The following is a 25,288-nucleotide window of genomic DNA, read 5'->3' as shown; positions in this document are numbered from 1 at the left end:
CCCAGTTTAGAAGCAAATCCCCATAGCAAACCTCTTCTAAACTGGGCGGTTACCAAGACACCTGTCATCAGAGAGCACTTAGACAGAAAAGGACAACCTTAACTTCAGAAGCTCATAAGTACTGAAAGGATTAAGACTTTTTAATAGAAGTAATTTACAAATCTAGGAACAATGCGAAAAAGGCCAGCAAGTAGACGCATAAAACTTGACTTTTATTCAGGAATCTTCCATATTAAAAACCTTCAGATGGCAGACAAACATGGACATGTAAAAAAATACAAAAATATTGCACATGTAGAAAAAGAGAGAGGTCCCAAGCAATAGCTGACGCGTTTCTGATCTATTGATCCTTACTCATAGCTTGCTAACACTCAAATGAGGCACCCGTTTATACCCAAGGGTTTATTCCCTGATCCAAACAGGGAAGGGAGGGACAGGTTCACATCACATGTGCAAAGTGATTAAAACCAAAACATATGGGACCAATATATCAAATATAGAGACCAAAACATTTTTTTTTTTTTTTTTGATAGTATAATATAATGATCTTAGTAATGTAGAATAAGATCAGTTTTGCTGTTCAAACCATTTGGCTGAGTGCTGTTAGAGAGATCCATACTGTTTCTCTGTTGTGGAGGGATCGAATGTGATCACCTCCCCTTTTTCCTTGTTTAACTCTCTCAATGCCTGAGAAGCGGAAAGAGGTCAAGTCTGAATTGTGACATAACAGAAAATGTTTGGACACATTAGAAATGCCCAAAATCAAGGGACCAGCTGCATGCCTGATGTGCTCCTGCATACGTTTTTTTAGGGATCTTTTGGTAGATCCTACATATATGAGATGGCAAGTTGTGCACATCACCTTATACACAACAAAGGTGCTGTCACAATTAATAAAGTTTTGTATGATATGGTTTTTACCATCAATTGACCCTTCCACTTTGTAGCATTTTTCAGCAAAAGGGCAGACCACACAGCGTGTGTGGCCACATTTATGAAAACCCTTGGTGCTTAGCCAATGTGTATGGGCACTTGCGGTATCTACCATGCTCGGAACGAGGAGGTTAGACAGCGTAGGTGCACGTCTTGCTGCGAATCTTACGCCCGGTTTAATAATCTCACCCACCACCGGATCGGTGGACAATAAAGGTAAGTGTTTCATGATGATACGTTTGATATCATTAAATTGTAAACTAAAAGTAGTCACAAAAGTCGGACAGTCATGTGAAGTGCGGCTTTTCTGCTTACTGTTTAAAAGATGTTTACGATCCATCTGATCCACTCGTGATCGGGCTTTTTTCAGCAGCCAGCCAGGATAGCCACGCGCTGTCAAGCGTGTGCACACTTGATCAGCTTCCCTCAGGAACACCTCTGTTGAGGAGCTGTTCCATTTTACACGTATCAGCTCCCCAACCGGGATTGCAGATATTGTGTTCTTAGAGTGGCAAGAATTGGCTCTCAGGATGGTGTTACCTGTAACTTTTTTTCTGTATGGATCCATCTCTATTTTACCTGTCACATTATTACCTCTCAGGGTTATGTCCAAAAAGGGGATTTCATTCTTGAACCAAGTATGTGTGAACTTTAGATTAAAGTGGTTAGAGTTTAAATAATCCATAATTGCATTTACAGTACAACAATCAGATGACCATACTATGATGATGTCAGCCACATACCTCCCATACCATGAAAGGCATGTGGAAAACACATTGGAATTACAAAAAATAAATTGTTCCTCCCACCAGAAAACAAAAAGGTTGGCTAGAGCAGGTGAAGATTTTGCGCCCATTGAAGCACCTGTGCGCTGCAAATAAGTCACTCCCAAACATAAAAAAATTGTGTTTTAACACAAAATCCACAACCTCAATAATAAAGTGCTTTAAATCCAAAGAATATTTAGAAAACCTATTCAAAATTTCAGAGATAGCTGCTAATGCTAGATCCTGTGGGATACTGGAATAGAGCGACTCTATGTCACAGGTGAGCCATGACAAAGAGTCGCTCCATGTGAATCCATCCATAATGTTGAGTAGGTGTTTTGTGTCCTTAATGTAACTTGGACATTGCACTACCAGAGGTTGTAAGACAGAGTCCAAGAATGAAATCCCCTTTTTGGACATAACCCTGAGAGGTAATAATGTGACAGGTAAAATAGAGATAGATCCATACAGAAAAAAAGTTACAGGTAACACCATCCTGAGAGCCAATTCTTGCCACTCTAAGAACACAATATCTGCAATCCCGGTTGGGGAGCTGATACGTGTAAAATGGAACAGCTCCTCAACAGAGGTGTTCCTGAGGGAAGCTGATCAAGTGTGCACACGCTTGACAGCGCGTGGCTATCCTGGCTGGCTGCTGAAAAAAGCCCGATCATGAGTGGATCAGATGGATCGTAAACATCTTTTAAACAGTAAGCAGAAAAGCCGCACTTCACATGACCGACTTTTGTAACTACTTTTAGTTTACAATTTAATGATATCAAACGTATCATCATGAAACACTTACCTTTATTGTCCACCGATCCGGTGGTGGGTGAGATTATTAAACCGGGCGTAAGATTCGCAGCAAGACGTGCACCTACGCTGTCTAACCTCCTCGTTCCGAGCATGGTAGATACCGCAAGTGCCCATACACATTGGCTAAGCACCAAGGGTTTTCATAAATGTGGCCACACACGCTGTGTGGTCTGCCCTTTTGCTGAAAAATGCTACAAAGTGGAAGGGTCAATTGATGGTAAAAACCATATCATACAAGACTTTATTAATTGTGACAGCCCCTTTGTTGTGTATAAGGTGATGTGCACAACTTGCCATCTCATATATGTAGGATCTACCAAAAGATCCCTAAAAAAAACGCATGCAGGAGCACATCAGGCATGCAGCTGGTCCCTTGATTTCGGGCATCTCTAATGTGTCCAAAGATTTTCTGCTATGTCACAATTCAGACTTGACCTCTTTCCGCTTCTCAGGCATTGAGAGAGTTAAACAAGGAAAAAGGGGAGGTGATCACATTCGATCCCTCCACAACAGAGAAACAGTATGGATCTCTCTAACAGCACTCAGCCAAATGGTTTGAACAGCAAAACTGATCTTATTCTACATTACTAAGATCATTATATTATACTATGAAAAAAAATAAAAAATTTTGGTCTCTATATTTGATATATCGGTCCCATATGTTTTGGTTTTAAGCACTTTGCACATGTGATGTGAACCTGTCCCTCCCTTCCCTGTTTGGATCAAGGAATACACCCTTGGGTATAAAAGTGTGCCTCATTTGAGTGTTAGCAAGCTATGAGTAAGAATCAATAGATCAGAAATGCGTCCGCTATTGCTTGGGACCTCTCTCTTTTTTACATGTGCAATATTTTTGTATTTTTTTACATGTCCATGTTTGTCTGCCACCTGAAGGTTGGGATGAGCTGAGATCTTTTCTACATATTTTAATTTACAAATCTGTTTAACTTTTCTGAAGCCAGTTGATATATAAAAATAAGTTTTTTCCTGGATAACCCCTTTAAAGGGGTTAATATAGCTCAGCAGTCTGAATTCCTCTCAAAGGGAGGGGGCGTGGCCTCACTGTGCAGGTCTCCGCCCCCTCCCTCAGTATGCTGTCTGCTCACATCTCCCCTTGCATTAGCAAAACTACAACTCCCAGCTTGTCCTCACTGACAGTAGCGGGACACAAGCTAACAGTGGGAGGATTTTTCCTCTAGCTGTGAGCCCTGCACTCACAGCTGTCAATCAAGGAAATATGTCCATGACGCATGGACACAGTAGGACTCGTATGTGCCCAAGCAGGCAGGGGGGGGGGGTGCAGTTGTTTGACTGCTTTTTCAGTATGAAATACTGAACATTTTCTAATGAAAGCAATTGAAAAACCTATTGGTGTTGCATGCTTTACAACATATCAAAAGTTTTTGTATCTGACAGTGCCCATTTAAATACACTCCCAGTGCTGAAGGGCTGGAAGGTTAACTCTTCCTAAACCAGGGAAAATAAACACAGAAACTGTTCAGACATGACCATAATGTCTGAACAGGACCCAAAGTATAAAAATGCTAAATACATATAACAGACATTACAGTCCTCGTCTTTTTCTACAGGTCTTACTAATAATCATACACCAGAATTTACATATGGATGGATGTATTTAGGTATATTTGGCCCTTGATGATGGGTGGCATGATGCAGATAATGATAGGTAGTAATACAGATATGGATATATTTTATACTCTTCATAACTTGGAAAGATTTTTGTGTATGAATTGGCTTCTATTTACCTGTTTTAATACGTTTGTAGTATCACAGCATCTACCTTTGAAGACTAACTCCCTTCTACTCTTTGTTTTCTGCAGGCAGCTTTAAGTGCCTTGAAACAGTTTTCAGAACAAGGACTTGATTCCGTGGAAGGCGCTCTCATGAAAGAAAACGGACCATTTGAGTGAGTGTTTTTTTTTATGGTTTCCTAGGTTATTCATTTTTAGTTGTTTAACATGTTTACAATATTTATTGTATTAACAAGAGTATAGTGTAGAAAATGTATCCAAACCAGTATAAGGGAAAAGTCCGGAAGATGTCCATAGCTGCCAGCTGGGTTTCAGATTGGTTGCAATGGGTAACCCCTTCATTACTTTGCACTGATGTTTTTTCTAAAGAGGAGCTAAAATGCTCTAATAAAAGATTTTTTTTCACCATGCATCTGCTTGATTTAGACGACATCTCCATCTAAATACTGCATAAAGAGCCATGTATGTACCGATCAGTCACTTGAGACTTACCCCATGTCCAGTAAGTACAGTGAATGAGAGAAAGCACGGTGCACTATATGATATGATATCTGTAGAAGATCACTCTACGATGCGCTAGAAACACACACCCCTTTTGAGGTTGTGCAATCATAGGTACAATGAAAAAAGTCAGTGCAAACTTTACACACTGTCCCATTCACTACAGCGAGACTTCTCCAGTGGAAAGAAATTCCTCTTCGGAAGTTTGGCAATATAAATTCTGGTCTATGAACAAAGCAAAAAAAAAATCCCATTAAAATCAATAGGAGGCTGCTGCAAGCAGTTTATGGGGATCTCGGCAGATATATAAATATACACTGCTCAAAAAAAAACCAAAAGGAACACTTAAACAACACAATGTAACTCAATATTAGTCAATGACACTTCTGTGAAATCACACTGTCCACTCAGGAAGCAACACTGACAATCAATTTCACATGCTGTTGATCTTTAATTATTTTTGAGAGTCAAGTTGAATCAAAACAAACCAAAACGGGGGTTGACCATAGTAACCAATCACACCTTTGATTTCTTTTATAGCTCTGGTTAAATAAACCTTGAGCATATCAGACAGTTTTGTTTCGGACAGTTTTGATAAATCTGGGCTAAATTATAATCTAATGCACTGCAATACTTCCCACTAGGGGAATTGATCATATAATGCTTTATTGCAGTATATTAGGCCTGTCTGTGTAACACTAGCAGGACCTAGTAGGTGCTCAAACATGAAAGACTTGAGTGAGACACAGATTGCTGAGAGTCGGGAGTAAAACTTATCCCACTTATCCCCACTCGTTCTCCTTATCGGGGGGGGGTCTCAGCATTAAGACCATCACTGATAAATAAAGAAAAACTTGACATGTTGCTGTGCAACCCTGCCTGGCACCCCAGAGAATTGTTCTAGGGGAATGAGGTAGCAATTTAATAACCTGCCAAAAGAGGAAATTTTTAAGCACTAGTAATTTATTTAATAAATAAATGATGATATTGATATGATAGTGAAATAATGCCCCATTTTACATTCTGGTCTTTATGATGCTTACATGAAATGCTACATGGGAGAATATTTCAATAGACAGGTTTGGGTTTCCTCCTGGTATAAACGGTAATTCCATGGGATAGGTCTCCACATGATCTCATCATCATGCTATCTGAACATAAATATTGTTGTTTCCTTTCAAAATGTCACCCCTTAGGTTGACCTCTGAATCTTCTGTGCCATCAGCTAATAAACATGTCTTGAGATGTACAGCCCTGGACCCTAAAGCATCTTGTTAATATATTAATCTTTCAGACAAGCCAAGCACCGTGGAGAAAAAGCAGACAATACGCAGGCTAACTCAGGCACCAGCGCTCAGGACTGCAAGGATTCAAAGGCCGTCGTCTAGGAGCTTCACGGCGGCCGCTGCATCCTTATAAACCTGTCAACACGCAATAGGGTGTACGTGTACAAGGAAACGAATCACTAATACCATTAAACAAGTCTTATGTGAAGACAACACTATCCTAAAGCAAGAGATAATACACAGTACTGTTTATATTAAGAAGGGGATATATTAGCGTAAAGCACTTCCCTTGCAATTTGAGACCACATCTTTAATTTAATTGCTTTGAGACAACCGAAACCTGATCTCACTAGTGCTTCAACTTAGAGTTTATTAGCAGAAGTGTTACAAGAAATGAAACTTAACTTTAACCAGATAAACGTAAAAGAATATATGAAAAAAAGGTTAAGAAAACCACATTGGTTAGCGTTCTAGTGTTCTGTTTTACCGATATACTCATTATTTTTGTTTGTTTTTAGTAACCGCTTTGATATTTTAAGACTTAACCAATGACAGTGCTTAGTGCTTGTGAGAGTTGTAGTTGTTGTCTTCATATATATCCACTGCTTATCTTTTTTCTAAGGCAAAGCGCAGTCTGAAATACATTTACAGCATTTAGCAAGATGATCAGAACTAACAGAAAAAAATACAAAAAAAATTAATCAAATCATGACCGACATTTGCTTAAAAACATGAGCTGATGTTTGTAGCATTAAGTCACAGTGTGCCCCGGAGTCCGCAGTTTAGGTACTACCCACCCTTTAACTGGAAGAAGTTTCTTTTCAAAGTTTTACAATTTTATTTGTCCTTTAGCCTGCCCTTCACGCTGTTGTGTGAAAAAAAACATTTACACCCATTGTGTTGTAATGACTCACAGTTACATCAACTGAGTGTTTTTAATACCTGCATTCTGCGCTCAGACATCAGCTAGCCCAATGAAGAAAAGCATGTATTAAATGAACAGAAAGAGTTAATATGGCTGGATAGACACTGTCATATGTAACAAAAAGGTTTTGTCTATGACTCTTGTACCGTCTTAATGCGGGACGGTGTATTATGGCCAAATGCAGTAAAACCACATCAGTTCATGTGTAAATCGGCTTTGTCTGTTTCTTTCATTTCATCATATGTTCTATATGTTGGAATTGTTGGTGGGCTACTGGGGATATTTTTAGCAAACCATTGCTATCCTCCCAACACCTCAATACAGAGGACATGCAGTTGTCTCAACAGTACACTATCTTGGTGATTGACAGATGATTAAGTGACAAAAAAAGATAAGAGGTACGTGTGCCCCTAGTGAAACCTGTGACAGAAATATGGCCAAATGCTTAAAGGATTCACTTACGAAGTAGCATTGGGCAGAGGGTACAACACCTATTCAAATATGTAGTTTAAATCACTGTGATGCAGCCACGATTCAAGCAGAGTGCAGGCAAAGCTGACCAATGCAGCCACTGTTATTTACCGAACAGATCAGTCATAAGGACTGTGGGGGAGATTCACCAAAACTTGTGCAGAGGAAAAGTCAACCAGCTGCCCCTAGCAACCAATCAGATCGCTGCTTTCATTTTTAAAAGGTCTCGGAAATTTGATTTGTTGTTTTGGTCAACTTTTCTGCACAGATCTTGATGACTCCCCCTCTATTCCTTATAGAATGCTGGTCTAAAGGGTCTATTATCTAAGAATTAAGGGTCAAGTCCCATAACCACATGTAGCATAGATAAGCTTATAAAACATAACTTTTATGTGTGCCAATTAAAAACATCAAGATGTATTGAAACTTAAGGGTTTAAAGCAGAGACTGACCCGCTATGACCCCAGCTCCTGAGCGCGCGTCATAGAAGAGGAGTGGGACGAGGGCATACAGGTACGACCTCCGTCCTCAACAGGTTAAGCCACATACATTAACCCCTTCCACTTCAAAAGTTTAATCTTTTCCCATTTTCCATATAAAAAATTATAAAAATAAACATATTTGGTATTGGCACGTACATAATTGTCAAAACTATTAGAATAAAACATTATTTATCCTGTACGGTAAAAGTGAAAAAAAAAAAACACCTTGAATTGTGTTTTTTCTATCACATCATACCCCTTAAAAAAAAATACTAAACCCCAGAATTGTATGTTTTTGCTCATGTCACATCCCAGAAAAAAGTAAGATGTAAAAAACGATTAAAAAGTCTGATCAACACCCAAATGGTACCAATACAAAAAACAGATCACGGCACAAAAAATTAGCTCTCAAACAGACTGGTATGTGGAAAAGTAAAAAGTTACAGGGGTCAGAAAATGGCTATAAGAATCAAGATGACCTGTTAGTTTGACCGCACAGTGAATGGCGTAAAAAAGAAACCACCCCAAATTTACAAAATAGCTTTTTTAATTTTTAATTTTATTTTACCTCGCAAAAATTTTTTTCCCTTTTGATGCATATGTTATGGAAAAATTTATGAAGACATTACAAAAAACATTTTTGGAAAGGAGGGAGGGGGGAATCGCTTTTGGTGTGCTCACCTCCTTAATATGGTGGCCCAATCACAGTGGCAGACCCTAACTTGCTGAACAATATGTGATAAAAAAAAAAAAAAAGGTAGGGGCTCTATATGTATAGGGGCTCTATATGCTGGGTTAATAGTTCATGATTGCTATGGTAAAGGAGTACCTGGTACTGAAATGTTTCTGCCCTCAAGTGTGAACGAGTTCATCAGGGAACCATCGTAGAGATATAATCAAGCATAGAGAGAAAATAAAAAAAACAACAACACGATAAGAAATAGGGTCTCTTAAAACTCAATGTTAAGTTGTGCTTCCTCAAGATAGAAAATCAATCCTCGTAAAAAAAGAATGTAACTCCAGCTGTCCCAGAGGCTCCATGTGTCTAGACTATGGAGCATAGTTGTCCATCAGAGACTATGTACGTATAGGCATCAAGAGGTGTACCATACACTACATGATATACGAAGGCCAACATGTATAAATGGGATATTGATACTAACTGGACCACTGTGGAAAATTACTGTAGGCATGGTCTACATGGTAAAAAATATCACACATAGGGTTGATAGCACATAAATGTGAACCAACCAAAAGCGCTTTATAGGACTCTACATGCCATTACAAGAGATCTTCTGATATGCCTAAATATCCATGTAACGCAAGATCACGGTTAGTAGATATAGCAATATAGTTGTGCTGCTTGGATAGAGATATAACCCAGGTAGAGCATAAACAAGGGACCTGTGTAGTATTATACCCATACAGTACTCACACAGATGCTATTGGACCACAGATGGTATTGTGCATGTAAAAAAAAAAAACTCTATAAATCCCAAAACTATGTGCCATGATTTTAGCACAATGTAGTTAATGCGCCCTAAAATACGGTATCGATCTACTTATATGATCCCCAGATGTCTGGGGGCCCCACCAATATGGCATTATGCATGTGATTGGGGTCCTGATAGTAAGCGGTCCACAATGCCTGGCCAGTACAGCCAACGGAAGTTGGCAACCTTAGGCACTACAGATTTTGGGAACTATATCTCCCATGATGCTCTTACAGCCAAAATGCTGCCAAAGCATCATTGGAGATGTAGTCCAAAACTTCTGCAGTGGTTAAGGTTGCCTGTACTTGGTGTAAATGATAAAATTGCATTTATTTATAATTGCACAATGCTAAACTTTTCTGGTCTGGAGCAGACCCTCCATCAGGTAAGTGCATCGATGTTTACATGAAACCTTTCTAGAGACTGCTGCAAAAGCGTATCCAAAAGGGAGATGTAAGAAATGAGAGCAACCCATAAGGGTCATTGTGCATCACTATCACAATGTGCAAACATTCCCTGGTTTGGAAAATAACCATAAAGTCAGTGTATGAATACAGTCGCTTGATGGTCTTGATTGGGAATAAGGGCACAACTAATTGCATTGCAGAATTGTATGTATTCTTGTGGTGTATGTAGCCATCTCTACCATAAACTATTCGCTGCCAGAGGTTTTTGGACGTTTTTGCATCACTATTCAAAATGTATAAAGATTTTAAAAGTGTGGCTAAATGTGTGAGTAAAGCAGAAAGTTATAGGCATGCACCTCTTAAATATACCATTTTAACAGGTGAATCTACATCTACAGGCATATAGCTTTTTAAAACCGCCAGAACAGAAAGGACCATGAATCTGACTTTAAGAAGCCATGTCCACCTTCACAAGATTTATTGCTTATAAAAATGATATTAAAAAAAGCAACGCATTATACATTACCTGTTGTTTTATTTTCTTATAAAACTGCTATCCATGCAGAGGTTCACACACAGTGTTACAATAATAGATCAAGGTGTACAAAGTTTTATATCCATGCATGTCAACCAGGGCTTATGCTCCCAAAAGTGCTGAAACAGAGGCCATACCAAAAAAAGTCCAAAGTTTTGGCATCTTCATCTACGTGTGGAGCTGGAGACAACTTGCCTTCTAAACAATACCTTCAAAAGGTATGGCACGGACTGGACACCACTTGAGCAAAATTTGCATGACGAATTTACATGTTTTCTCATTGTGTTTGTTGGGTTACCCTTTATCTTCTTCCAAAAACATGCTATCTGACTTCCTATGAAATTGGCTGTGTGAAGAGGAGAGTGCGCCAAAGTGGAGTGATGGACTGATAGAATTACAGTCCGAAGTACAGAGCTGTAGAATACATTGTTGCTATATTAGTAATGGGAAGTAATAACACGTTAAAGTTGAGGTTCACTCACAACACGCACTTTGTTGCATGATGTAAGGAACGTAAATAAGGCAGAACAGGATGTTTTCTCAGGAATAGTCAGTGCTACAGGATCTAAATGAGGTGATCCAGAAAATGTTTAAAAATACTTTGAAAGAAGCCAGATGAAAACAAGATCACCCTGATCTCCGAAATAATGAGACCCTTCCATGATAATGTGTGGGCTGAGATTCTACAACTGCTCTGTCTGGAGTCAAGGAACACTGGGGACTTACTGGAAATGTATTGTCAGAAAATGAACCATTGTTTGAGTCACGGTTTTATGTTAAACAGATATTTTTATAAACTCTTAGTATCTTTTTAAAATTATTTTCATACTACTTCATAGAAGACAATAATCTTCAAGCACCAGCTTCCTACATTTGTTTGATAGATGTAAAGCATATCTGTCATACAAAAAGAGTATAGCAGCAGTTAAAGCAAGATAGCTGCCCCCATAATTTTTCATAGAAAATATAATAAATAATAAGAGAAAAAGAACATTGTAGTACCTGGTTTTGATTGGTAACAAATGTGATGCATTTATTTTAAATACAATCCTCCATGTTGTATGGATAAATAGAAAAGCAAGTTTTTTAAGATTTCTGCTGACATTTTCTGACACGTTTAGCTTGACAATTTAATTTAGTTTTTATCCTTTGAGCCTTGGTTCTGAGCTATTTAGTGCTCGTCTTTAGCTATAGTATCACAGTCAACAAAGCAATTTTCTGAATTGCACTAAAAATGTCACTAAACTTTGTGACTAATGTAAAATGGTTAGAGTGAGCTTCACAATTTTATGAAATTTATTTGGATAAAAGTTAAAAAATAATTTCATTGGTGTCTTTTTATTTTCTTTTATGTATCAAATCTTCATGCATAAAGATTTGATACCTGATCTCCTGCCCCTGCGCTCTATTCACTTCTATGGGAGCGCCAGAGAGACCAAAAATAAAAGTTTAGGCACAACCCCTCAATGACTGTTAGTGCATTGTCTACATCTGACAAATCAACAATACATACAGACATGGCCGTAATGTTGGCACCCCTGAAATGTTTCAAGAAAATGAAGTATTTCTCACAGAAAAAGGATTTCAGTAACACATGTTTTGCTATACACATGTTTATTCCCTTTGTGTGCATTGGAACTAAACCAAAAAAGGGAGGGAAAAAAAGCAAAATGGATTGTGCCTGTGCCTATGTTCTGTGACTCAAATAGGTTTTTGCACCCAGTGAACATTTGCCCAATTTCAGAATCCTGATGCCAACAGGTAGCACACTTTTTTGTTGTCCCCATTGCTGGTCGGGGTCAATTTGACCAGCTTACGAGCACCTTATTTTTTATTTATTTATTTTTACAAAAAAAAAAATCTAAAAATTTGTCAGGTAACCCTTCCCGAACAACCTAAAAGAAGGTTCACTCTTTTATATACATCCAACAAAATAAAAGATGAAATGATAGCCGGCACTCACCAGTCTTCTTAAAATTCTTCTTTATTATACTCACATATGAGGTGGGTAGGAAACAGACGTGGGATGGGTTACATAGGCAACAAAGCTCCGTTTCGTGCAGCAGGTGCACTTCGGATGGCCGGACAAAGTGCACCTGCTGCACGAAACGGAGCTTTGTTGCCTATGTAACCCCCCCACGTCTGTTCCCTACCCACCTCATATGTGAGTATAATAAAGAAGAATTTTAAGAAGACTGGTGAGTGCCGGCTATCATTTCATCTTTTACTTTTTTGGATATTCATGAACGCTTTCAATTAGCCAGAGCACTATAAGTGCGAGCGTTGCCCAGAGAGACTGCACTAATTCTCTGTATACACAGTGCCGTATGCATATCTATTACATGGTCTTTTATATATACAGTCATGCCCGTAAATGTTGGCACTCCTGAAGTTTTTCTGGAAAATGAAGTATTTCTCACAGAAAAGGATTGCAATAACACATGTTTTGCTATACACATGTTTATTGTCTTTGTGTGTATTGGAACTAAACCAAAAAACTGAGGAAAAAAAGCAAATTGGACATGATGTCAAACCACAAAAATGGGCTAAACAAAATTATTGGCACCTTTTCAAAATTGTGGATAATTAAGATTGTTTCAAGCATGTGATGCTCCTTTAAACTCACCTGGGCCCAAGTAACAGGTGTGGGCAATATTAAAATCACACCTGAAAGCAGATAAAAAGGAGAGAAGTTCTCTTATTCTTTGCATTGTCTTTCTGTGTGTGCCACACGAAGCATGGACAACAGAGGAGAGTACTGTATGAGGACTTGAGAACCAAAATTGTGGAAAAATATCAACTCTCTCAAGGTTACAAGTCCATCTCCAGAGATCTAGATTTGCCTTTGTCCACAGTGCACAACATTATCAAGAAGTTTGCAACCCATGGCACTGTAGTTAATTTCCCTGGGCGTGGATAGAAGAAAAAAATTGATGAAAGGTGTCAAAGCAGGATAGTCCGGATAGTGGATTAGCAGCCCTAAACAAGTTCCAAAGATATTGAAGCTGTCCTGCACGCTCAGGGAGCATCAGTGTCAGCGCGAACTATCCGTCGACATTTAAATGAAATTAAACGTTATGGCAGGAGACCTAGGAGGACCGCACTGCTAACACAGAGACAAAAAAAAGCCAGACTACATTTTGCCAAAATGAACTTGAGTAAGCCAAAATCCTTCTGGGAAATCGTCTTGTGGACAGATGAGACAGAGAGAGAGCTTTTTGGTAAAGCACATCATTCTACTGTTTACCAAAAATGGAATGAGGCTTACAAAGAAAAAAAACACAGTACCTACAGTGAAATATGGTGGAGGTTCAATGATTTTTCGAGGTTGTTTTGCTGCCTCTGGCACTGGGTGCCTTGTATGTGTACAACAAAAGGGGGGGGGGGTCTCACCAGTGTAATAAGATAAAAGCTGGGGTGCTACTATCGGCAAAAGAGTACAATATGGCAAAAGGGAAAAAGAAAAAGCCGTAACAAATGCACACCCAATAACGAGAAATGTATGTAAATAATAATCTCTTTATTACAAATGCACATATAGACAAATTAATTGAGAAACACAAGGACACTTAAAACCAATTGAAAAGCGAGCATAGCACCACATGGGCCATGAACCCCTAACCCCAATCCCGTCCTGCACAAGATATATCATATTCAATAATACAAGGCTGCTAAACCAAAGTGCACATGCATGTGATATATATATATATATATATATATATATATATATAATATTCAAGTACAGTGGTCCCTCAACATACGATGGTAATTCGTTCCAAACGAGCCATCGTTTGTCGAATCCATCGTATGTTGAGGGATCCGTGCAATGTAAAGTATAGGAAGCTGTACTCACCTGTCCCCGCCGCTCGAGATGGTGTCCCCGCCGCTCCCAATGGTGATCCCGGGCCTCCGCTGGGCTCTCCGCTGTCTTCTCCGGTCCTCTTCTGTCTTCTCCGGTCCTCTTCTGTCTTCACCGGTCCTCTTCTGTCTTCCGCAAGGCCTTACTGGGCCTGCGTAGAGACGTCATTACGCCGCTGTGTATGCCATTCCTATTGGATGGCGTGCGCAGCAGCGTATTGACGTCATCGGAGAGGGCCGAGAAGACGCCGGAAGACCAGCGCTGGACCCGGAGGTGACTCACCACATTACATCATGCGCTATGACAGCGTGGTTGGTGCATGCGCAGTATGCTATACACTACAACAGAACTTGCGGGTCACACAGGCGCTTGGGGCTCATGCGCATAGGTGTTACTGTTAGGGCGGAAGTGCCCGCCGGACATGGGGTGTCCTGGTGCCATGTGGGGAGCCAAACAAGCACCTTATTATTAGTCATCATCTCCAGTATATATATAGAGACCAGGGGCATTATGGCACTACACCCCTGAGGAAGTCACTTGTGAGTGACAGAACGCGTGGGAATCCTGCATCCCGCCCTGCATTACCTCCATATTGCTGCTGCTCCTCCATTTGTGGTTTGCCACTTTCTGCTATTATTGTTTCATCTATTTCTTGTGCACTTTTGATATCCTACATACTTGAATATTATATATCTTGTGCAGGATGGGATTTGGATTAGAGGGTTCATGGCCCCTACCCATGTGGTGCTATGCTCGCTTTTGAGCTTTTTAATTGGTTTTGTGTCCTTGTGTTTCTCAATGATTAATTTGTCTATATGTGCATTTGTAATAGAGATTATAATTTGCATACATTTCTCTGTATTGTGTGTGCACTTGTTACGGCTTTTTTTTTTTCTCTTTTGAATGTGTACAAGGCATCATGAAATCTGAGCATTACCAACGGATTTTGGATCACACTGTACAGCCCAGTGTCAGAAAGCTGGGTTTGCGTCCGAGATCTTGGGTCTTCCAGCAGAACAATGATCCCAAACATATGCCAAAAAGCACCCAGAAATGGATGGCAAGAAAGCACTGGAGAGTTCTGAAGTGGCAGCAATGAGTCCTGATCTAAATCCCATTGAACACTTGTGGAGAGATCTTAAAATTGCTGTTGGGAAAAGGTGCCCTTCCAATAAGAGAGACCAGGAGCAGTTTGCAAAGGAAGAGTGGTCCAACATTCCTGCTGAGAGGTGTAAGAAGCTTATTGATGGTTATAGGAAGCCACTGATTTCAGTTAATTTTTTCCAAAGTTTGTGCAACCAAATATTAAGTTAAGGGTGCCAAAAATTTTGTCCAGACCATTTTTGGAGTTTGGTGTGACATTATGTCCAATTTGCTTTTTTTCCCTCCCTTTTTTGGTTTAGTACCAATACACACAAAGGGAATAAACATGTGTATAGCAAAACATGTGTTACTGCAATATTTTCTGTGAGAAATACTTAATTTCCTTGAAAAATATCAGGGTCGCCAACATTTACGGCCATGACTGTATTCCTTTCCAGTACCCTTATTTTTGCTTTTGTTTATATTGTAAGCCTGTAAAGATTTTCATAATGTCTCCACAAAATTCAATACACTTTAAAATTTTTGCCCCTGATGTAGTTTATCAGAGCTGTGCTCATACGGGAGGAAAAGGATATACATATTTTGCCCTAGCTACTCTGACTGCAAGGGTAGTCACATATGGGGCATAATTTATTTTTTATTCCATTGTGATAAATCCTGGGAAAAGTTTCAAAAAAGTATAGGGTTTTTGTGATGCCGGTTTAGAAAAATCAATTGGATTACTCCCAAAATGTAAATGTCCGAAGACTAATGGATGCCACCAAAGCAAACGCAAAGGAAAGCACTATAAAGGACAAAATGATTGCTTAATTAGCGCACACAAAAATAGACAATATAAAATGAAATATGTTCAAAGGACTTGAACTACAAATACAGTACAAAAAAGACTTTGCCCCAACAGAAAGAAAAGGGACGGAAATATTTACTTGATAAGCCATATGCACATAAATCCCTTTAAATATTAAGACGTAGTGACGCCTTGGATGAAGCTCTTGTAAGCAAAATGTGCAGTACATTGGGTCCAGTTTGGATGAGAGTTTCCTGGATTTCCCCTGCTTCTTTTTCTTCTGTTGGAAGCAAAGTCCTTTTGTGCTCTCTATTTATTGCATGTCCTTTTAACATATTCCGTTCTATATTGTATGTTTTTTATGTTTGCGCTTATAAAGTAAATATTTGGCTTTTTATACGCTCTTCTGTGTTTTTGGTTTGTCAGATTCAAAAAATTGGCATGTTTTTGCCCTCACTGTGATGAGTATCTGCAGTTTACTATTTGTTACCATTTAGGATCTGTTTGCAACGTTTAACCTAATTTCTTTTCTTAAATTTTAAGAAAATAATTGCCGAATAATCTTTCTTATTGTGCATTCTGTGGCCGGGTAATCTTGAATGGTTTCACGTAACTAGAATTCAAATTACTTTCTCAAATATAGTCTAGACCTCTATGTAGTGTTTGTATGTATGCAGAAACGTATGTATATGTGGAGATCTCATTTAGATCATACTAAATTAATCCGAATATTTTCAAACATTTTACATAAAAAAAAATCTATGTAAAATGCACAGACAGATAAATATTAAACAGAAAAATGGGCCATACCATTGAGATATGAGTGTTTCGCTGTACGGTGCTTCTCTGTCTGACTCAGTGGAGGACTTCCTTAGCTGCGGAGTGTCAAACAGTTTATTTTCTCCCACCGCCTGTGCTGACAGAATTTCAGGAAGCTCAATGTGGTCTGACCTTTCTGCCTGTCTCTGGATTTAAATGTGCAACAGACCTGTTGGACTTCATGAAATTTCAGATTTACTTCTTCACCTGGAAGAAAAGACTGAGAGTTTTTGCACCAGAGAGAAATGCAATAAAAATAAACTGGAAGGTGTTTCCTCCCTCGGTGGTTGTAATTTAAGTTTATAGAAGTGATAAAAATCTATATCCTGAGAGCACGTGGGAGTTTCTGGGGCAGGGAAAAGCTGTATGCCTATTTATCAGTGTGCACATTTCCACTGTATGCACCTGGTCTTCAGTGCACTGGCATATGGCTGGCTGAGTGCTCCTCTACTAAGCCATGTTTGTCATCTATGTACCGTAGGTTTTGTATATTCAAGGTGGACATGTATTGTGGCCTGAGGCTGGATTCACACATGCAGTTTTGGCACTGTTTTTTTTTTTGGGGGGGGGGGGGGGGGCAGACACATTATTGAATACAAAGGAAAGAAGAAATCTTATGTCAAGAACATCATATGTTAATCCATTCTGCTGCATTAAAGTGGTACCTGCTGCATGAGAAAGATTTTGGGCATGTTACCCACAATTCTTTTGTTTGTCATCTCATGGCTGATGAACCTGTACACCAGTATTTTGCACAAGAATAGGCTGTTAAGAAATGTGGCACAATTTCATGTCTTCTCTTGTCTCAAAGGGGTTGTCAGGTGTGTATATATTGTTTAAAATTGCCAGACTGGGTTAACCTAAAATAAATTAAAATGAACCTGCCATTTCAACTGCTGCTGCCATTGTGGTGCTAACTGGGTCCCTGCTGCTAACCTCTTTATGGTTCCAGTCTCAGCATACACACAAGAAATGCCCACTCAGCTTATTCCAGCCCTGCCTATTTAAAAAAAAATGAAATATAAATGTGTGTGTGTATATATATATATATATATATATATATATATATATATTATGCACACTAGATACCCTATTTAACTATTTCCCTTCTATTTTCAATATACCTCATTTCTGGTAATTTCTTGCCCAGTTCTCACTTGAAGATCTCAACCTCTTGTGGCAATTCCAGTTTTCTGGTGTAATTGCACTGAAAAATCATCCCTCTATCATATTCATGGAACCTCTGTGCAAGTTTTTCTGCCATCTACAAATGTGTGCAAAAAAGAAGCTGGGTATTCTTCAGCATATTGCCCAGTTCAAATCATTTATCAAAGATTTTATATTTCGGAAAGGCCCATGAAATCCAACCTGTTTTAGTAGCTTGTTGATGAATTTTCCACATACTGTACCTCTCCAATACATTCCTTTACAATGAAATCTAGCCGAAGCCGTTTAATAATTTTTTTTATATATATATATATATATATATATATATATATATATAATATATAATATATATATATATATAACAGAGATGCTTATTTTTTGACATATGCTATATATTAGGGATCGACCGATATCGATTTTTTAGGGCTGATACCGATGATCGGTCACCTTTCAGGCCGATAGCCGATAACTTATACCGATATTCCGATATACATTATACATTTGTCTTGGAAGCATGAAGAAGACAGGTGATCGGCGGACAGACCCAGGTGGGAGGCCCAGCAGCATATGATTTTTTTTCATTTTTTTAAGCACTTTAATACTTTTTAAGGGTACGTCCACAAGTTAGTAACTTGCAGCAGGTTTCCTGCTGCAATCTGCCCCATGGCGGATTGTCCTTGGACCCATACAACTGAAACCCGCTGCTAGTTAAGAGTGTGAGAACTTACCCATAAATACAAAGAATTATAATACAAAGAAGTTTTTGTATTATATCTATACATTTGCTTATTCCACAGATCAGTTGCAGGAATTATTATAACATTAAGGCACATGCTGCACATCCTAAATGTCTCCCATCCAGTCCACCTGCATGTCAGGCAAGCCAGCTAATGGGATGTATGGGATTGATGCATTAGAGAACTTACAGACTTCAATTAAAGGTGCCTGAGGAAAAATTGCATAATCAATAACACGATTCATCAAGTAATAAGAAATCAATGGTTAACAAATAAATTAATGGCTGATAGTTACTATCTGTACAATTTATCAGGGGCTGGATACTGTAAGCCATTGAAGAAATCAATTAATGGTAGAACTGAGTGATGCATTAGAATACATAGTCTTCAATTAAAGGTAAATGATATAATCAATTGGAAACATTTCTGTGTCATTGAGCGATAAATGAATATAAGAATAAAGTGTCCATTTATATCATATGCTAAATGGGATTATGTACGTGTAGAGAATGAAGCTTTTCAATATTTGAAGGGTGTCATCAATGAGACAGGAGATTGGATACTATAAATCATCACATTCATGAGAGTGATTGGGATAGGTAACATTTTAGTGAAATTACATTGTTTTGAAGTTTTGTATTAACATGTTAGCAGTCCTTAACTCCTTAAGGACGTAGGGTTTACCTGTACGCCCTACGCCCGGACCCGGTGTTTAAAACGGGGTCACGCCGTGACACCGCATCACACCAGGTCAGTCCCGGGACCCTGGGCTAACAGTGTGCTGTTAACCCTTCAGACGCGGCGATCAAAGTTGACCGCCGCGTCTGAAAATGAAAGTAAACGCTTCCCGGCAGCTCAGTCGGGCTGATCGGGACATCGCGATAAAATCGCGATGTTCCAATCAGCTGGGACGCAGGCGGAGGTCTCCTTACCTGACTCCGCGGCGTTCGATCGTCGATTGATTGCTCCAAGCCTGAGCTACAGGCTTGAGCAATCAAGCCCCTGTCTGACTGATCCGTGCAAAGCTATGGCTTTGCAGGGATCAGCATAGGAGGTCAGTGTGTACAGTGCTATAGGTCCCTATGGGAGCTATAACACTGCAAAAAAAAAAAAATGAAAAAAGTTAACAAAGGTCATTTAACCCCTTCCCTAATAAAAGTTTAAATCACCCCCCTTTTTCCATAAAAAAAAAAAAACTGTGTAAATAAAAATAAACATATGTGGTATCGCCACGTGCGAAAATGTCCGAACTATAAAAATATATCGTTAATTAAATCGAACGGTCAATGGCGTGCGTGCAAAAAAATTCCAAAGTCCAAAATAGTGTCTTTTTGGTCACTTTTTACATGATGAAAAATTTATAAAAAGCGATCATAAAGTCTGATCAATACAAAAATGATAGCAATAAAAACTTCAGAACACGGCGCAAAAAAATGAGCCCTCATATCGGCCCGTACGCAGAAACATAAAAAAGTTATAGGGGTTAGAAGATGAGAATTTTTAACATATAAATTTTCCTGCATGTAGTTATGATTTTTTTCCGAAGTACAACAATATCCAACCTATATAAGTAGGGTATCATTTTAACCGTATGGACCTACAGAATAAAAATAAGGTGTTATTTTTACCGAAAAATGCACTGCGTAAAAACGGAAGTCCCCAAAATGACATTTTTTCTTCAATTTTGTCGCACAATGAATTTTTTTTCCGTTTTGCCAGGGATTTTGGGGTAAAATGACTAATGGCACTGCAAAGTAGAATTGGTGGCGCAAAAAATAAGCCATCATATGGAATTTTATGTGCAAAATTGAAAGTGTTATGATTTTTAGAAGGTGATGAGGAAAAAATGAAAATGGAAAAACCCTGCATCCTTAAGGGGTTAAAATAAAAAAAGTGAAAATAGTCTGCTCCATATTACATAATTTCTGTGAAGGATGCCCTTCAAAATGCTTCCTGAATGTTTATAGCTGCATCCCATCCTACTTTTGTCTCTCATCGTACAGTACCCTCAAACTTCTGCCATAACTACATTTTTTTTTCTCAATGTACATTTTTGCAGCTTTAATAATTTAAATGTATAGTTTTATTTAGAAAAATTAGTAAAATCAGTAAAACATTAAAGGGACACTTTTTACATTTTGTAAATTACAGGGTATAGCTTCAATGGGACCAAACTTCTCCAGATTGAATTAAGGTCTGGGAACTTGGACACCACATCAACAACATAAACTTTTTTTGTCTTTTTTGTTATACTAGCTGAGTACCTGAAATTGCCCGGTCTTCCTACCTAAACCTTGTCGGAGAGAAAAAGCAACGTGACCCACCTGATCTCATATCCCAAACACTACACACATTATCATGTGACTAACTCAAAGGTCCTTAATATATAACACACAACACTATACATTATATATATTCCTATGGGGGAGACACTGCAGGAGTGTCCCTAGGACACAGAGGGACTCATCCTGTCAGGGCCAAAGTACTGTACGGAACTATATCCCGTACTGGGACATCACATAAGTAACGATAACCATGTTTCATTGAAGTATCTCCAGCCATTTGGAAGTTATACTATTTCTAAACCTTATTGGCATGTGGCAGGGGCAATATCCTGCTAAAAGGGGCCACTTTCATTATTAAATATTGCTATGAAGGGAAGGACTTAGACTGCAAACCGTTTAGGTAAGTGGAATGTTTCAAGCAAAACATTATTCAGAGTATTACACCACCTTGCCTTCTTTCTGCAGTGCATCCTTCCCCAGCTAAGCAATGCATAGGCCAGGTCGCCTTCTCCATGCTCCATAGTCCAGTACTGACGGTGCTTATTGGGGTGGACCTGTTTCAGAATGGACACTGACCAGAGTGCAGCTGCTGTGGAGGCAGCAAGTTGTAATGCAATGTGTTATGCCATCTTTTTGTCACAGCCAACATTAATGCTTTCAGCAATGTGTGCTACAATAGCTCTTCTGTGGGACCATAAGAGGTATGTAACCTTCCGAGCACCACTTTTGGTAGGTTCTGACCCGTGTATATCAGGAACCTTCAAGACCTGCTCCCTTGGAGATGCTCTTATCCAGTTATCAAGACATCACAAATTGGCCCTTGTGTATTTGCTGTCTTAATTTATTCCACTCTTTGATTAGCACATAAAATCTGGCAGTTTTATGTATAGTAAGGCTGTGTTCCCATTTTTTGAGCTTTATTTTAGGCGTTTTTTTGTTTGCATGAGGCTATGTTGTCATAGCCATTGTTTGCTTTTGGTTCTCTTCTGCAGCCAAAACGGTTAAAAAAATAGCAGTGTAATTGCATGGCCTGCTTTATACCATTTTTGTACACAGTATTTTGGTCTCTCTCTCTTGACTCCCCCTTACTATGGGGGATAGGAGAATAAGAATCAACCTTGTCCTGGGAAGCAACAAATCAGGGATGTTCAAAATTCATTATGCCCAACCTTTTCCACCAACAGATCATTGATGAGCTGGCCCAACATACTCATTAGGTTACCCTTTAATTCTGCTCAAAGCAGCATATTTGTTTACCTTTATGCTAATTTCTATAGCCATCTGTAGTTTGTAAGGAAGAACATGGTTCATTTGGCCCATTAGGCAGTTGGACAGGAATCCTGAAAGACCCTTTTGTAAGTCAATTGGATTTGTTGGGATCCATTTCCCAATGTATCAGTCAAAGCTGAGAACAAAAGTGTTCTCCATTATGTGTTTTAGATTATGAGGCTTATAAATAACAGTCCTCAGGCTTTTTAGGGCTATTAAGAATATTTTATATTATGAAACAATTAAAAAAGAGAAAGCTAAGTGTTTTTTTTTACTGTATTGCTGCTTCAATATGTGTCCCTAAGTGGAAGAATGAATGAAGTCATGCCAAAAGTTCTCATTTAAATGAAATGCCTCCTATGGGTGAATGCCTGTGATTGAGTAGCTGACATCTATGTAGTATGGCTTCCAGGAACATCTGGTATATTACTTATTCAAATGATATATTACAGATAATAGTCTCTACCTTGTATTATTGCTGTGATTACTCTTGACAGACAAAGTGATCATGACGTTGCCCCATGAGCGGACGTCGAACAGGGAATATGATTTAGGAGTGATAAAGAATCTGGTAGACAAGGTTATGGCGGCTATAGAAATCATAATGGAAAATGAATGTTTCGGGGTCTGATTGGCCACCGAGATGGATTGTGTAAGATAGACAATATTTGTATAAATGGAGAATTTATTTCACATGGTATAAGGTGAAATGTATCCCCAGAGTATCCATATAGTTCTAGATGTAAAACAGCTAAACCAATCGCATCAATTGTCCTTCCATATTGATAGCTGGGGAGTGATGGATTTCATTTTTGCAGAGCTGTGATCGTAGAGCTGATATTGATTGAAGGTTTCTAATATATTGAGCAGCTTTTAGTAAACTACCAGCTTTATAGTTTGTTCACATATAGTATTTTGACCAGTACTTTCAATCACTATTTTTAAGCCTGAATCTAAAGTGAGTCCAAAACACAAAAAAACATTTTAAGATTTTCCTAGTTTTAATGACGGAAAATATAGATTTTATTAACGACAGGAGGCGAGAAATATGTACAATGAGGGACATTTATCAATGTTTTTTTATGTATTCTTTTTTTTAGTAATTTTTTCCTTACTTTTTTTTTTGCTTATGTGTGACTTATTTATCAACTGCTTTCAGCCTGTTGATAATTTTCTTTCACGTAAGCAATTTTTCCTTTTTTACTTTGGTAGTAGCTTTTTCTGCTCCATGTTTGAGCTGGAGTAAATTTAGTAAATTTTTAACCTTGTTGCGACTTTTTTTTTTGCGCAGTTGCGTCTGTCGCAGTTGATAAATACCCGACTAAAGCAAATCCATTTTGAAAAATTTACTATGTAAGCAAGGTTGAATTTTCTTGCTTTTCTTGTTCTTCATGCAAATTGTCACATAAAAACACACGTAGTCGCAGTTGCGACAATTTTGCGACAATTATAGTAAAGAAAACCTGACTAAACCCGTTGATAAATGTCCATCAATATCTTTCTTTACTGACTTACACAGCAGAAAATTAGTTAATGAAAATTTACAGAGAAGAAAACTTTAAGGTAAAACCAAACTTTACAGGTAACTGTCAGTAGGTAGCCAATCATGTTAGAGTACAGGTGATAAAAGGTGTGTAAGGTGTGATCTCTTCCTCTTTCTGAGATGCGACGAAACAAAATATATGGAATCAACATCTACAGTCCATTGGCTTTGGAATGAAAGTAAGGATCCTAGAAGAATAATCTGTAAATCTAGATGAAGACTCAGTTGAGGACTGGAAGTAGACTTGAAACTTGCAAGAAGAAAGAATGTCAACGGAGATCAACCAACTGGGGTGTAGATGAGAGATATTAATAAGCTGCAAAATATATAGAGAACATAATAAGGGAGGGATCAATGTATAGGGAGGGATATTGCTCGCCTCCTATCATTAATAAAATCTATATTTTCCGTCATTAAAACTAGGATAATCTTCAATTTTATGTCCAACAGGAGGCTCACAATAAGTGCAAATTTAAAGCTATATAATAATAAATACAAATATGATAGTATACATATTATAAAATAGACATAGAAACGTGAGTGTCTGGTCTAAAATAGAAAGTTTTAAACATGGATTCAGATGACCAGTCTGCCGCCTTGAGAAGATCGGCAAGCGAGCCTCCTGCTTGAATGGTCTTAGTGGACATTGCTCCTCGAGTGGAATGGGCACCAAATTTGGAAACGTCAATTCTGGCCATACTCATGGCTTGTCTGACCCATCTTGTAGCAGATGTGACAGGAAGATGAGACACCCATAAAGTAGCAGATGTGATGGGAAGATGAGGTTTGCAGAAAGAAATAAGGAGTTGGAAATAAGCGTTGTTGTGAAGGGGAGTTGTTTTGAGCTCATAAGACTTTAAGCATCTAACTACACATAATTTCGGATGATGCGTAAAAGATGGATAGAAAACAGAATGAATATTGGTTTTGGTACACGAGAAATTGAAAAATGAACTCCATATGGAGTAAAAAGATCCGTGTGAAATGTGTAAAGCTTTCACATCAGATACTCTTATGATTGAGAAAAAGAGAAGAACGGTAAGTTTAATAGAAAAGAGTTTTAAGGAAAGAAATTCATTGTCTTCCTAAGAGGAAAAAAGGTTAAGAATCAGGAAAACATCCCAGGTGGGTTCATACTTTGGACGAGCAGGTCTTCTAAAGTGAATTCCTTTAAGTAAACGGCATACTAGTGGGTGTTTACCACTTGGAAGGGAATTAATATGTTCATGTTCTGCAGAAATGGCAGAACGATATAGATTTATAGTTCTATAAGCTTTCCCTGAATCAAAGGAAGCTGAGAGAAAATTTTGGGTGTGAGGGATAGGTGCTC

The 25,288-nt window shown here is 38.5% G+C and overlaps 1 protein-coding gene across 4 annotated transcripts in view; it reads left to right on the top strand.

Annotated features, from left to right (window-relative positions):
- STAU2 (staufen double-stranded RNA binding protein 2) overlaps window positions 1–10,373 on the top strand; it is a 410,885-nt gene extending 400,512 nt beyond the window's left edge. For all 4 annotated transcript variants that reach the window (XM_056522155.1, XM_056522158.1, XM_056522156.1 and 1 more), the window contains 2 exons: window positions 4,358–4,443; window positions 6,084–10,373. In XM_056522155.1, coding sequence (XP_056378130.1) covers window positions 4,358–4,443; window positions 6,084–6,177 — 180 coding nt within the window. In that variant the 3' untranslated portion in view covers window positions 6,178–10,373. The remainder of the gene's footprint in view (window positions 1–4,357; window positions 4,444–6,083) is intronic.
- Window positions 10,374–25,288: the final 14,915 nt, after the last annotated feature.

Source organism: Hyla sarda, chromosome 5 (assembly GCF_029499605.1).
Source record: "Hyla sarda isolate aHylSar1 chromosome 5, aHylSar1.hap1, whole genome shotgun sequence".
NCBI lineage: Eukaryota > Metazoa > Chordata > Amphibia > Anura > Hylidae > Hyla > Hyla sarda.
The sequence above is the reverse complement of the archived record's forward strand: the minus strand, read 5'-3'. Positions and strand labels throughout refer to the sequence as shown.